This window comes from Castor canadensis, unplaced genomic scaffold (assembly GCF_047511655.1).
Source record: "Castor canadensis unplaced genomic scaffold, mCasCan1.hap1v2 HAP1_SCAFFOLD_238, whole genome shotgun sequence".
NCBI lineage: Eukaryota > Metazoa > Chordata > Mammalia > Rodentia > Castoridae > Castor > Castor canadensis.
The window spans coordinates 50,590-66,512 of record NW_027395403.1 but is presented as its reverse complement, the minus strand read 5'-3'; the positions used below and the strand labels follow the sequence as shown (position 1 = coordinate 66,512).

The following is a 15,923-nucleotide window of genomic DNA, read 5'->3' as shown; positions in this document are numbered from 1 at the left end:
GTGTCGCGGGGTGGGAAAGAGAGAGGCAAGCTCCGAGAGAAGAATTTGACACTTTTATAAGGTAAAGTGGCCGAGTACCTGATCCAGAGGTGGGATGCTGCTACCACTCACAGCCCAATGAAAGGAAGAGTATAGGACTGCCAAATATTAGCTAGGTCCCTGACATTTTCTTGGCGTTTTCATCCTAGCCGAGGGAGAAGAGGTGCCAGTGTTTTCTAGGCCCTTCGTCATCAGATGGGCCTTTAGGATGCTACAGAGGTGTAGTATGTTCTCTGTTCTCCTTCACCCTGACCCTTCCTCTTCCCCTCTCTTGCCCCCGCCTGCTCCCGTCCTCTGTCCCTAGTCACACACGACCTTTTTGCTTTTAGAAGATAGAAAAAGGCCTGAGATGAAAGCTCAAGGCTCTAGTCTAAGTTTTCGTTTGTGTTCTGCCAGCTAGGGGCTAGTCCGCTGAACTGCCATTCTTCATTCGTCTCACTCAAGTTGATCCCGCCCTGGTTCCCACTCACCCCTGTCCAAACTTAGACTCTGATGACCCTCATTTGGTGCTTATCTACTTCCCTCCATCCAGGCTACTTATTGAGACTGCTACAGCAGTTACCTTTTAGTAGTCAGTTCTTCTAACAAGTCTCCCCCTATTCTGACCCCAAATCCAGACGTCTAATTCTGGAGCTATGTCCAAACAGCAGGAATCAGAGTCGTCTAAACCAGAGTGCAGTGGAAAGAGCCATCTGCAGTTGGAAGACAAAGAACACTGCCTTAATGAAGGTAAGGACCTAATTTCTTATCACCTCTGTAAGAAGGAAAATGACCTCCCTTAGTCATGGGTTTAGTGGTGCTCACACTGTCTCTTTCAAACTCCTGAGGAAAAAAGGGGAAACCACCTCCAGGCTTCTTGCTTGCCTTGCCACCTCTCCCCTGACTTGTAACTCATTTCCCTTTCTGTCATGCGAGGCTCCCTAGTTTCCTCCAAAATTGTTGAACTGAATCAGGGATTCTCTTTAACAAAAGGCAGACAGAATGAAAAAAAAGTGCATTCTATAGTAACCACTGCAGGACTGCAGATGGATACCATTGAAAAGAAGAATTGTTACAGGAGATTATACTTCTCCAGTACAAACTGACAGTGCTCAGTTTCTATTTTTCTCTTCCTATGTAGGTCATCTGGTATTGTTTACTGAGCAAATTGAAGGACCTATCTGACAAAAAAGTTGTACAAGCTGAGACATTTTAACTTATATTTTGTAATATTTTTTCCACTTTTGGAAAATAGCTTAATATTCCCACGTAATAGTCTCAACCTTTCACAAAACCAAGATCAATGTACACTCTAGTTTCTTTGCTCCTAAAGCATGAAATGATAAATGTGGAGGATGTCTTTGAAGTACTTTGACTTCTATTATATTAACTGTTTACAGTTTTTTTGCTTTTGGATTTCTAAATTTTTATCCTTGTTTCAGTTTTTGGTTTTCATTTTTTGCTTGTTTGTTTGTTTTGTGGCACTCAAAAGGCCCTCCCGGTGCATGCTAGGCAAGTACTCCATCTCTGAGCTACATCCCCAGATCTTCCTCTGTTTAAAAAAAACATTACTTTTAAAATGCTTTGAGAGAAAAAAAATTCCAGAATCCTAGAATATTATAGCATGTCACAACATTTATTGGAGTATAAAGAATGTTTAATAATATTTAATTCTCCCCTTCCTTCTTTGTCCTTGTTAGTTTAAAGGGGCCAATAGTACTACAGATCCAAATTCCAAAGTTTGTGAATGCTATTGTCTCTCTTCTAATCTTTTACAGGTTGCTAACGAAATCTTGGTTATATTTAGGTTCAATAATATCACTGAACCTATTTGTTTTTGAAAGAAGGGTAACAGGAACTGATATAGAACAAGGTTCTGTGTATTAGGGTTTTTCTGTCACTATAGAGTTCACAAGAAGGAGTTGGTCCTTCCCTTTTTTTTTTTTTTTGTGACCGTGGGGTTTGAACTCAGGGCTTCACACTTGCTAGGCAGGTGCTCTTACCACCAAGCCACTCCTCCAACCCTTCCCCACTGCTTTTAATATGAGGTTTTACATTAACTTTATTTTTTTATATTTGCAGATGACAACACCGGTAAGCAGGAGGCTAGCCGATTATTGGAGTAAGTTACAAAACCTTTTATTCACATTACCAGTTGCCATCTTTGTGGTGACAGATGATTTCTAGCAAAATGAACAAGAACTACATTACAGACAATCTTGCTCATACTTTGATGAACAATACATTACTGTACTCTTCCATGAGGCATTCTAGAGCAGGTGCTAGGAATTTATCACACTTTTGTTTCCAAGAGAACGGAAACTTTGGTCTTTCTACTGACTGAAACTGGTAACTTGCTTATCTCAAAAAAGAGTGCCACTAAAACAAGCCTCTGTAAAGGTTCTTTGGGATCTTAATTTCTTGTGTTGTTCTGCAGCTCTTGCTGTGGAACATGGTGTTTTGTACTCCGATTTCAGCTGGGCTCCTCCCAAGACTAAGTGGTTCAGCCTTGCTAAAATAAAAATGTTGGTCTAGGTGACTTGTAATATCCCTTTTGGCCTTAATATTCTGTTCAATGTATTCTCAGAAATTAATCCATTTGATTTTAGCCCCTGGATTACACTTAAAAAATAGGTTACTACTTAGGTCTCAATTACTACTTAGGTCTCTGTTTGAGGGAGGGTATTTCTATTTTTTATTGGCATACATTAATTGTACAATTGAGGTATCTCGTTATGATATTTCCATACATCCATATAATGTACTTTGATCATATTCACTACCCTCTCCAACCTTCCCCTTTTTAAACTTTCATACTTTCTTTTCTTTTGGTGAGACTGGGGTTTGAACTCAAGACTGCGCTCTATCACTTAAGTCACACCTGCAGTCCATTTTGCTCTGGTTATTTTGGAGATTGGGGTATCATAAACTGTTTTCCTGGACTGGCCTGGAACCTCTATCCTCCTAATCTCAACCTCCCAAGTAACTAGAATTACTGGTGTGAGCCACTGGCATCTAGCTACTTTCTTACAAAATTTTTAAATGGGTTTCATTATGTAGGTTTGTGTTTTGAATTGCATACAATCTAGTGTTGGAGCAAACAGCTTTTCAGAGTATTTATTATGTTATTTTTTTTCCTAGCCAAACCAAATCATTTCTTCACCTGCAAGATGTTCTTCAAGAGGATGCCGTTAATGCTGATGATAGAAACTCTTGCCAAAGCGTAAGTGAGGAGAAAAGAACAGAAAAATAATGATGATGTGGGAACCTAAGGAGCTTAGAAAATAGCAAAGGGGAAGAATTCCAAAGACACTAGAGTATATGTGATGTTAAGATAATGATGTTCACTGAAAACTGAACTACACTGAGAATGTGTATTTAATTAGTTGTCACAATCTTTTTGTTCATGAATCCTTCTGCTAAGAGCTTTAAAATAGAAATAGATAGATACATAGACAGATAATTATTCATAGCATTTTCTTTTTTCTTGTTCTTTCCCTGCATGTTGATGGAGATATTTTGAGAAGCAAGAAAAAAAAAGAGGCAAATTTGCCCATGTAATTTACCCTTTTGAAAATTGGGTCCTAAATATGTTCACGGGTTTATGAACAGAGCTCAGTCACAGGAAAGATCATCTAACCTACAAGTCAAACTGTGCTTGAATTTCTTATAATAATTCTAGCATGTTGTTAAATATTTCTATTGGTGGGGAATTATTTACCGCCCAAGAGAACCTGTTAGATCTTTGAATAGCTGTACTGTTGGAAATATCTACTTATACTAAGTAGAGAGCTGTCTCATTGTAGTTTTTAACTACTTATTCTAATTGATCTCCTCTGACCCATACATCACAAATCTAATGTTACTTCCACTTCACTATTTTGAAGACAGTATTCCTTCCTCCCATTGTCACTTCAGCTCTAACTCTTCACCAGGATAGGTCAGCTACTTCGATCTTTCCTCATGTGACTTAACTTAGAGTCACCTCACCATCCCAGTTCTCTGAACACATTACAGTTTGTTTGGACATCTTGTAAAATGTGGCTTTCTAAAATGAATGAACACAGTAAGGTAGGACTATTACCTGCTTCATGTTGCATACCACATTTCTATAAATTCAGCTAAGAATTAATCTGCAGCTTTTCCAGTAATACTTTAGTCTATTTGTGTTGTTCACTGCCAAGTAAAATTCTTAGGATACATGCTAGATAGAATTTCTAACCATTTTATATGTATAACTGCTTTTATGCTAAACATATGTATTTCTATTAAATTTCATATTGTAAAGTTAGGCCCATTCAAAACTGGCAAGATTTTAAAAATTCTAATCAAATTCTACATATTCTCTCACTATGTCTCAGACAAGAAGTTTTTTGTTTTTTGTTTTCTTACAATGCTGGGAACTGAACCCAGGGTCTTATGCATAGATTTATTACTGGATTTGCTATTCTCTTCCATTGATTTATGTGTCTATTTTTTTTTAATTTAATTTTTTTTTGTGGTAGTGGTGTTTGAACTCAGGGCCTCATGCTTCCTAGTTAGATGCTCTTACTGCTTGAGCCACTCCACCAGCACTTTTTTTCTGATAGGTTTTTTTCAAGATAGGGTCTCGCAAACTATTTACTCAGGGCTGGCTTTGAACCACGATCCTCCTGAGTAGCTAGGATTATAAGCATGAGCCACTGGTACCCAACTTAATTTTATTTTTAATTAATACATGATAATTATACAAATTTGTGGAGTACAATGGGATGTTTAGATGCTATATTATTCCAATTATAGAGATTTGTAATTTAGTTTGAAATCAAGATGTGTGATATTTTAGTTTTCTTCTTTCTCAACATTGCTTCGGTTATTCACTCTTTTGCAGTTCCATACAAATGTTAGACTTTTTTTCTAGTCTATAAAAAATGACATCAGAATTTTTATAGGAATAGCACTGAATCTATAGATTTCTTTGGATAGTTATTGACACATTAACAACATTAATTCTTCTAGTCCATGAACAATATTTCCATCAATATTTTACATTTTTCAGTGTACATATCTTTCACCTACTTGTTAAATTTATCTATTTAAAAAAAAGATCATGTCATCAGCAAGCAGTTTAACTTTTTTTCTTTTCCAAATTTGGTGCTTTTTGTTTCTTTTTTTTTGGCTAGTTTCTCTGCCTGTGTTTTCTAGTACTATGCTCAATAAAAGTGGTGCTATTAGATTGTTTTCAACTTTTCACTGTTCAGTATGATATTAGCACTGGGCTTGTCATATATGTTTTGTTTTGTATTATGTTGAGGGACACTTATGCTTTACCTAATTTATTAAGAGTTTTTATCATGAAAAGATGTTTGCTCTTAATACTTTTTTTGTATCTATTGACATGATCATATGATTTTTGTCTTTCATTCTGTCCAGGTGGTATACCACACTTATTAATTTGTGTATGTTGAACTATCCTCAAATTGCAGAGATAAATACTACTTGATCAGGGTGTATGGTTCTTTAATATGCTGTTGAATTTAGTGTCTAGTATTTTGTTGAGGAGTTTTGCATCTACTGTTCATTAGGGATTTTGGCCTATAATTTTATTTTCTTTTTTTTTTAGTGTCCTAATCTGTCTGGTATGACGAAAATTCTGGCATCATAAAATGAATTTGAAAGTATTCTGTCCTCTTCAGTTTTTGGAAGGGCTTGAGGGTTGGAATTCTTCTTTAAATACTTGCTAGAATTAACCTGTGAAACCCATCTGGTCCTGAGCTTTTCCTTGTTGGGAGTATTTTTGGGGGGGGGGATGGTACTGAGGCTTGAACTCAGAGCCTCATACTTGCTAGGCAGGCACTCTACTACTTGAGCCACTTCACCAGTCCTTTTTTGTGTTGGGTATTTTCCTGAGAGGGTCTCATGAACTATTTGCCCGGGATGGCTTCAAACCACGATCCTCATCTTTGCCTCCTGCGTAGCTAAGATTACAGGCATAAGCCAATAGGCACCTGACCTATTGGGCAGATTTTGATTGCTGCTTTGATCTCCTTTCTTGTTTATGGTCTGTCAATTTTCTTTGTCATCGTGATTCAGTCATACTAGGTTATGTATTTCTAAGAATTTGTCAGTTTTTTTCCAGAGTCTTCAATTTGTTCATAGTAGTGTCTTATGATCCTTTATTTTGTGAGGTATCTGTCATAATGTCTTCTCTTTCATTTATAGTTTAATTTTTTTTACTCCTCTCTCCCTTTTTCTTACCCGATGTGGGATTTTTTTGTGTGTGAGTTTGGCAGTACTGGAGTTTGAACTCATGTCCTCCTGCTAACTAGGCAAGTGCTCTATCACTTGAGTCACACCCTCAGTCTCTCTCCCTTTTTCTTAATCTAGTTAAAAGTTTGTCAATTTTATCTTTTTAAAAAAGCAGCTCTTAATTCCATTTATCTTTTCTATTGTTTTTCTAGCCTCTGCTTCCTTTATTTCTTCTCTGATAGCTATTATTTCATCTTTCTGTTAACTTTGGGTCAAATCACAGGAACCAAATCACAGGGCTGCTTCATGGACTACAGCTGAAAATGAGGTCAACAGGCCTGATTCTGGGGCCATGGGCAGGCATGCCTTTTCTGGGTTCCTGGGTGGGCAGGACTACTCCTCACTGCAGATGAGAAGTCCTAGATCTGTGTCTTAGAGATGCTTCAGGATCCATAGTCATACCAAAGTCAGCAGGCCTACCTGCATGTACTAAGGTGGGCATGTTGCCTAACACATCTTTAAGTGGGCAAGACTGCTCTTGGACCATGGGCTGGGAGGGGATAAGTCTGAGTTACAGTGTCACTTCATGATCCACAATCTTGGATGACATGCCTGTCTCTGGAGCACAGGCAGATATGTCCATTTGTGGGTCCCTGGACAAGCACGACACTCCCAAATCATGTTTGAGAGGGGCTGGAACTGAGGTAAAGAGCCATTTCAGTATGCTGTGGGACTGAGTCCAGCAGACCTGCCTCCAGGGACAGCAATGGGCATATCTCCGATATAGTCTCTGTACAATCAGGACAGTTGCCAGACTACAACTGCCAGTCCATAGAACCCTTCCTTCAGGGTCCACATCCAGGATCAAGTTCAGCAGGCCTGTTATCCAAGGCATGAGTGAACATGACTTCCTGGGTCCCTTGCCAGATATTGTAGCAGGACTAAGGCCAAACAGGACTGTAGCTGATTTCACAGGAGACAGGGCTGTTTCTAGGTCTGTATCCAAGAATTTGGTCAGCAAGCCTGCCACTGGCATAGTCCTGCCTTCTTAAAAGCCTTCCTTGGTCTTGTACTCCCAGCTTTTACAACTTCTTACTTGGATCCCAAAGCTCCCATAAGGGCACTTTTGTCTGTGAATGAGTAGCTGCCAAATTATAGTTGTTGTGGAGGGATATGAGCAGGTTACCTCCTATCACTTTGTTCTTACATAGTTTAGCACAACAAACTCTGTTAAGCATGCTTACTATTTCTTTGTGAAAGTTACTGATTAAAATTGTGTAAAGGACAAAGTTTGGAAGAATAAAGGTTTAGTACAGTACCATGAAACATCACAGAACCCTTTTTACATCCATCTTTGTAATGATTCTTTAGTGTAGTCACTTTATGTAGAGAATTCTAAGCAGCTATAGGCATATTTAATTGTATTATCATCCAGCCCATATATGTCTAACTTCTCTACAAAGACACTATGAAAGACCATGGCAAATGTTGTGTTGAGATTGAAATGTAATCTAATTCACATCAGTGATCTGTCAGGTATGTAAACATATCAAAAAAAGAAAATGCAGTTAAGTCTAATATTACCAGAGGTTTGATTTTGTTTTTACCCCATGATGGGACTTAGTAAGTACCTCTTTCAATTTTAGGTGCTCAAGGCCAATCATTTTAATAAGCCATTCTCAGATTTTTGGGTACAACTCTTATGACACTTACTGATATTTGTTTGAGAAATTTCATTCTTGTGTGTTATGCAAATATTGTTGACTTTAAGTATTCATGGTTGTTAAAAATCTATAAAGTCACTCCAAACACTGAATTAGCAAATACTGAGCCATTACTACTAGGAAAAATACAAGAGGTTCCTGTGAGCCGCTGATCACATTTGTGTCAACCAATCAAGCCATAGCTTTGTTTTATGCATATTTCTGTGTAAAGCAACCTAATTTAATCTATAGTTGATTCCCTAACATTGAACTCATAGCCAAAATTACCATAACATGCCTGAGCAAAGTTTACCTAACACACATTTTCTTCATAAGGCACATCACAGCCTACATGTGCTTAGATATGATAGACTGTGCTTTAGCCTATACTTGGGGGCCTTTTCAAACAGTGCATAAATGTGTTCTTTAGGTAATGTTCTTTAGGACATTAGGTAGCCAATGCAAAGAACACTTGCTTACAGTATGAGAGCTGAAATAAGAAAGCAAAGGATCACTTTGTTCAGACTCAGCTGGGAACATGCACATCAGATGACCCAAATTTTCTACCGCACTGGGCATGTCTGCAAATGACTGAAAATATACTGCAAATGTTGATTTGGAGATTACAGCTAATAAGTAGGGGAATTTGTAAGTATATAATCTGTGAATATTGAGGATCAACTACATAAGTAATAGTTTTCTTAAATAGCTTCTGAATGCCTACCCTGAAGCCAGGGCCATAACACCAAAGAGCAAGGCTGGATGAGACCTTGTTTGATATAATCTATTTTTGGGGATTTTGAAAGAAAGAAAATAAATATCAGCAATAATAAAAGTAAATTAAGGATTATAGTCAACAACTTAGACCACTAAAATATTCTGGAACCAACTCTTGAATCTCCTCAAGTTATCTGGTGCTATTATTAAAGCATATAAGCTATCATCACAAAAACACTGTACTCAAGGTCCATGTTTCCAAAGGTTATCAAAGTATTTTCATAATGATCTTGGTATAGAAGAGAGATAATGGTCAGGCTATGGGGAACAGCTAATCACTAAGCTTTGTTATGTTCCCTTACTTAAGACTATTGCCTATAATGTTAACAGTAAGACATAAATACTCCTTTGACTGCCAGAAATTCTATCTACTGCTCTATCTCCACTGTAACTTTCTCTTACATCTTCATCACTTCACAGGTATCCCTAGAGGAAGAAGATGAAACCAGCTCCAGTGATAGTGACACTGAAGATAATGTGAATGTCATCATTGGCAACATAAACATAAACCCATCTATGCTTATGTACGTAGCCTTGAACTTACTTGAGTTATGAGACATCTAGGGAGGAGAAAGACAGTGCAGAAAGATAATAAGAGGTGCCTATCCATTATCTGTGCTTGGTATCAGATGAAAAGGAATGTACGAAGGCAATTAAGTCAGCAGTACTAATTGACATCATTGTATACTAGTTGTGATATTCTGTTGCTGCTTTGTGAGATTTTTGTTTTCATTTATTTTGTTTTATTTTTATCTTAGCCCGTATTTAGGTATTAGATTATTTAGGATTTTGCTATTAATATTGTGAACATGACTGTCATTTTTGTTGAAAATTTGGGAGTTTAAAGGGTGAGAGAGACAATGAACCTATTTTTAATAAAATGGTTTCTCCTAAGTGTAACCAGTGTTCTATAAAAGTCAGAATCTTCAGGTTTTGTTCAAAAATCTACTGTTACTTTTCCAAGTGATTGATATATCACTATTCTTCTTTTAAAAGGAAGCAGCCTACTTTCTGCATAACTAAATGTTCTAATAGCACTCACAATTTGCTTCTGTAGTTTAATTATTTATTTAGTTTAATGAAACAACAAAAGCAGTAGTTCTAGTGAAACTTTATTAGAATCCCCAACTCCTTGGTCTTTTCTATCATATATATATACTCTTCCTCATTAAAGTCAAAAATTTTAATTTCACATTTCCCCCACCTCTTTTAATTGAAAGACTTCCTGTTACAAAGTTAATGTCAGAATCCTGAATTAGTCTCCTTGTTTCCAGTATGAATAGGCCATATCATGAATATGTACATGAATATACTAATTTCCATGACTCTTTAAATTGTTGATGTCAGCTTATTCACAATCTCTGTGTCCTAGGGAGATGTTCACCAATCTCAACTCACAAGCTGGTGAAGGCTTTGAAACCTCTGAATCATGTAAGTATCCACCTTGTTTGTAATGTTATTGAAGTCATATGTTGCATCCTTGTAGCCTAACCATCCCAACTCCTAGATGATATACCCATTTGTGATGTGCTCTCCCAAAATTAAGAGTGTTGAGATTACAATAAGCTTCAGGGATATGGCGGGCTTGCTCTTTGGAAATTTTTGAAAGAAGAAATTCTTTTTTATCATTAATAAGAGACTGCAGTTCTCTCTTTAATTGAAAACAACTATACTCAAGCAGTGTGATATATTAGACACTGAGAAGGGAGCAATTAAATAAATAGATTGCTTCATTGGCATGCTTGGTAGAGTGGGAATAAGGGAGGATTTTCATTCACACAAATATTGTTAAAGATGATGCTAAATGAAATAGGTCTGTTCCAAAAGGCATGTAGTCTGACTTGGCGGTGCAGTACAAAAGCAGTAAATGGAGTGATACTTAATCAAGCAGGAATATCTGTTGTGTTAAGCCATTTTGTTAAATCTTAGAAAGTGAAAAAAGATCTTGAAAGAAAGACACTTGCTTAATAATTGGCTCAGAGTCTAGAATATTGGAAGAAGGTTACTGTTCATTCACTTTATCATTTATGCATCCATTCTGCAAGTATGTATAGAAACTATTGGATATAATATCCTTCAGTCCTAAGTTGGGGCCTGATAAATGAAAAAACACATGTCTTTCAAGAGATCTTCTAAAACTTTCCTTTTGGCCTGTTTTCTGGTAATAGCATAGCTTAGCTCCTAAATAATAATCTGTAGTTTAATTCTTACTGCTTAACTTCTGGCCACTATGATGAACAGATGGCTGGGTTTTGTGGTGAACTTGCTCCTTATATTGCTGGAACCTTCTGTACAGTAGATAATTATCCTACCAAATGTCTCATTTTATATATATGACTGAGACCACTATTGGGCAGGAAGGATGATAGTCAACTAATTCCCAAACCCCATTCTCGTTAGTATCAGCCTTGGGGAGTAACCCATACTTGAGCCACAATGGTTGTGAGATGCTTTTGCAAGTTTTTCTATTTTCATTTCTTTTCCCTTTACATGCTAATGCATATACACTGCCTGAACAGATCTCTTTCAGAACAATCCTCAAATAGCACATAGGAAAGTGAGACACAGACATGATTTTTCTTGCAGTAGCCTCTCAAGTTATAACTTAAAAATATTCTCCTTATGTGTTAGTCATTTTTCTTTGCTGTGGTAAAATGCTTGACAAAACAACTTAAGAAGAAGATTTATTTTGACTCATAATTTCAAAGGTTTAATCCATGGTTGACTGGCTCCATTGCTTTTGTAACATCATGGTAGAGAGAGCATGATAAAGCAGGGCTTCTGACATTATGGCAGCCAAGAGACAGAGAGGGAGAGAAGGAAGCCAGGATAAGATACACTCTTCAAAGGCATACCACCAGTGACCTACTTCCTCTAACCAGGTCCCACTTCCTAATTTCCACCACCTTCCAATAATAATGCCTTCAAATTATGAATCCATCAATGGATTAGTCAATTAATTAGGACAGAGCCTTCATGATTCAATCACCTCTCAATGATTGGAGACCAAAGCTTCAACACAGGAGCCTTTTGGAGGACACTTCATACACAAATCATAAAACCTTACTGTCAAAATCTAGTCAAAATCTTGTCGTGATAGAGTGTCAGTGGATGAAAAACAGCTTAAACTTTATCATGCTTGTTAATGTTTTAAGAATAATAAAATAAAATGGGAAATAGTTGTCAAAATTTGGGGGTAAAAATATAAAAAAAAATTAAGAAAAAGAAAAACCGAACCAAAATATACCCTCTAAATATAGGCCAGATTGAGCTTTGATGTTTTCTTCTTGACCTTTTCCATTTTTTTGGTGATGGTGACACTGGGGTTCAAACTTACTATTTGTTAGGCAGGCACTCTACCACTTGATCCATGCCTGTAGCCCTTTTTGCTCTGGTTATTTTTGAGATAGGGTCTTTCTTTTTGCCCAGGCTGACCTAGACCACAACCCTCCTATTTTATGCTTCCCACCATTGCTGAAATGACAGACATGCGCCACCATGAACACTCTTTTTCCTTTGAGATGGGGGATGGTCTCACTAACTTTTTGCCTGGGCTTGGCCTCAAACTGTGATCCTCCAGATCTCAGCCTTCCAAGTAGCTAGGATTATAGGTATGAGCCACCAGAGCTCAGCAACCTTGTCTATTTTTAATTCATTCACAGAGGGTGGAACAGGAGGAAAGTGAAGGGAAAGGCCAAACCTGTGTCTAAGGTCAGCCTCCCTTTGTTGGTTTTAAAAGCATTATTAGATCCAGGTCTAAATTGGAACTGTGTTTTTTAATTTGATGCAGTTCCAATAATTATTGTTCAGATTGAGGTACCAATATGTTATATGTTTCTGAGAAGTAAGTATTTTAGGGGGAGGGGGAGAGGGTGGGAGTGGGGGCCGGAGGGAGAAATGACCCAAGCAATGTATGCGCATGTGAATAAATGGATAATAATAATAAAAAAAGAAATAAGTATTTTTGTCCAAATAATTATCAATTAAACCTTGGGTTAGGTAGAAATGGAATTTGTTAATTGCACCAATGTGACTTTTCTATCATGAGTTGTTCTAAAGCTTAAGTCACAATTTGCACAAAGAATGAAGCCCTTATTGCTCATGTAGTTCATACATATTTTCAAAGCATCTAAACCGGGGAATACTCTGGAAGCAATAGGTATAGGCAAAGAATTCCTCAGTAGAACTCCAGAAGCCCAGCAACTAAGAGAAAGGATGGACAAATGGGACTACATGAAATTAAAAGGCTTCTGCACAGCAAAAGAAATGGTCTCTGAACTGAAAAGACCACCCACAGAGTGGGAGAAAATATTCACTGGCTATACATCAGACAAAGGACTGATAACCAGAATATACAGGGAATTCAAAAAACTAAACTCCCCCCAAATCAATGAACCAATAAATAAGTGGGCAACTGAACTATACAGAACTTTTTCAAAGGAAGAAATCCAAATGGCCAAAAAAAAAGCATGAAAACATGCTCACCATCCCTGGCTATAAAGGAAATGCAAATCAAAACCACACTAAGATTCCACTTCACTCTTGTTAGATAGCTATCATCAAAAACACCACCAACAACAAATGTTGGAGAGGATGCAGGGAAAAAGGAACCCTTATACACTGCTGGTGGGAATGTAAGCTAGTGCAATCACTTTGAAAAACAATATGGAGGCTTCTTAAAAAACTAAACATAGATCTGCCATATGATCCAGCAATACTACTCCTAGGGATATACCCAAAGGAATGCAACTTAGGTTATTCCAAAGGCACCTGCACACCCATGTTTATTGCAGCACTATTCACAATAGTCAAGTTCTGAAAACAGCCAAGATGCTCCACTACTGACGAATGGATTAAAAAAATGTGGTATTTATACACAGTGGAATTTTACTTAGCCACAGAGAAGAATTAAATTTTGTCATTTGCAAGTAAATGGATGGAGCTGGAGAACATCATCTTAAGTGAAGTTAGCCAGGTTCAGAAGGCCAAAAATTGCATGTTCTCCATCATATGAAGATTATAGACCTAAAACAAATACAGTAATATTATTGGACATGGGTCACATACTAAGGGAAGCATGCGTTCAGGAGGGATAGGGAAAGGGAAGAAAACCTAAAACTTGAAAGTGATTGATGTGCCCACTGTAAAGGAATGAATAATGTAATCTTAAACTGGCAGAGGCCACTATGGGAAGGTGAGCATGAAGTAGTGAAGACGTCTGGCAGAGATGAACCAATTTGGGTTGTAATACACATGTGCATGGAAGCAATGCCAGGAATCTCTCTGTATAGCTATCTTTATCTCAAGCTAGCAAAAATGCCATGTCTTTCTTATGATCTCTTATGTTTTCTCCTCAACAAAATTGGAGAAGAGGGCAGAACAGGTTCTGCCTGGAAGTGAGGGGGGAGGGGGAAGGAGGTGGGAGGCAGGGAGGAGAGATGGCCCAAGCAATGTATACACATATGAATAAACATATAAACAATTTTAAAAATTATTTGAACCCCCCCCAAAAAAATAAAATAAAATAAACTGTAGTTTACTAGCAAGCCAATAAAGACATCCATAAGTGGAGAAGAAAATAGATAAATGGCAAACTATAATCTGGAGCCAGATTAAGAAGGATTTGGGGGTGAAATGTTCTCTTTTTCACCTTGTGCATTTTTACCTAGGAATCAGATACAGCTGAAATATTGATAGGGCTTAGCTTTTAATGTGTGGTGCAGCAGGATTCTAATGTCTTTTTCTGCAAGTGGGGATGGGGGACACATTACTAGAAAGAAAAAAGAAAAAAGTAACTAAAAGCCTTTCTTTTGCAGATTCTGCCGTCGATAAGACTACTGAACAAGAATAAGAAAACATGCTGTCAATATCTGCTTTGGTTCATAAATGAAGTTGTGGTAAACAAATCTGTTTTTAAAGGTAATGATTTGGATTGGGGATGTGGCTCAAGGGGTGTAGCGCTTGCATAGCAAGCGTGAACCCCTGAGTTCAATCCCCAGTACCATCACAAAAAAAAAAGAATAAAGAAAAAAATAACCCTAAAGGCAATGGCTTTATCTCCACCTATCTACCTGAAAGGGAATCTATGACTAAATGTAAATGGAGGACTCTTGAACTTGTGAACTGATGTGAAATGCACAACCTTTGTTAATCTTGAGTGTTTTAAAGATTGAAAAATCCTGCTCAGCTAGATAACCACCAAAAAGCACAAGCCATCTACATGTCACAATAAGCCAACTTGGGGAGTTTGTTTTCCATTGTCAAATAAAATTCTGTTCCGAAAACTTTGTGTTTCCATGTGACAATTTCTAACACCAGTGTTAGTCCCTTCGTAGCCACGCTAGTTACCTCAGTGTTTTTTCTTTTGAAAAAAACTTTATTCACCCTGCTTAGGTAGATGAGTTGAAATCTCTCTCTTTTTTTTTTTTTTGATGGGCCTGGAGTTTGAACTCAGGGCTTCACAATTGCAAAGCAGGTGCTCTACCACTTGAGCCACACCTCTAGTCTAAGTTGCTCTGGTTACTTTGGTGATGGAGTCTCATGAACTGTTTGCCCAGCCTGCCCTCAAACTGCAGTCTTCCCAATCTTAGCCTCCCATGTAGCTAGGATTACAGGTGTGAGTCACTGATATATCTAGCTGGTGCCTTTTTATAGCTTCAAGTTCTGGCAGAGTAGCTCAAGTGGTAGAGCACATGCCTAGCAAGTGTGAGGCCCTGAGTTCAAACTCCAGTACCACCAAAAAAAGAAAGAAAGAAAAAGAAAAATATCATTTTTTTATGGCTTCAGTTGCTTTGGTCAAGGATACTGGGGGCACAAATCCAACAAAAATGCTAGAAGCAAAAATATCACTGAGGACTAAGAATGGAATGGGAGTAAGTGTAAATAAACTATAATGTGGGAATAAAGAAGCATGCCAGAGGGAAATCACTGTTATTAAAGAAGCTAACAGCTAGGCCTCATGGCTCATGTGTGTAATCCCAGCAACTCAGGAGGCTAAGGCAGGAGAATCATGAATTTGAGATCAAACTGAGTTATAAAGCGAGTTCCAGGCCAATCTATTATGTAGCAAGATCCTATCTCAAATAATAGTAATAACAAAGGACAGGCATGATGGTTCATATCTTTAATCCTAGCCACTCTGAAGTTAGAGATCAGGAGGATCATAGTTCAAGGTCAGACCCGGAATTATACAGCAAC

At 37.6% G+C, this 15,923-nt stretch overlaps 1 protein-coding gene across 1 annotated transcript; it reads left to right on the top strand.

Moving 5' to 3' along the window:
* Positions 1-546: 546 nt before the first annotated feature.
* Positions 547-15,000, top strand: LOC141420480 (testis-specific protein TSX-like). Its single transcript, XM_074064636.1, has 6 exons — positions 547-768; positions 2,101-2,140; positions 3,160-3,241; positions 9,147-9,250; positions 10,099-10,157; positions 14,543-15,000. Exons 1-6 carry the CDS (start codon positions 675-677, stop codon positions 14,575-14,577), a joined length of 414 nt encoding a protein of 137 aa, XP_073920737.1. The 5' UTR covers positions 547-674; the 3' UTR covers positions 14,578-15,000.
* Positions 15,001-15,923: the final 923 nt, after the last annotated feature.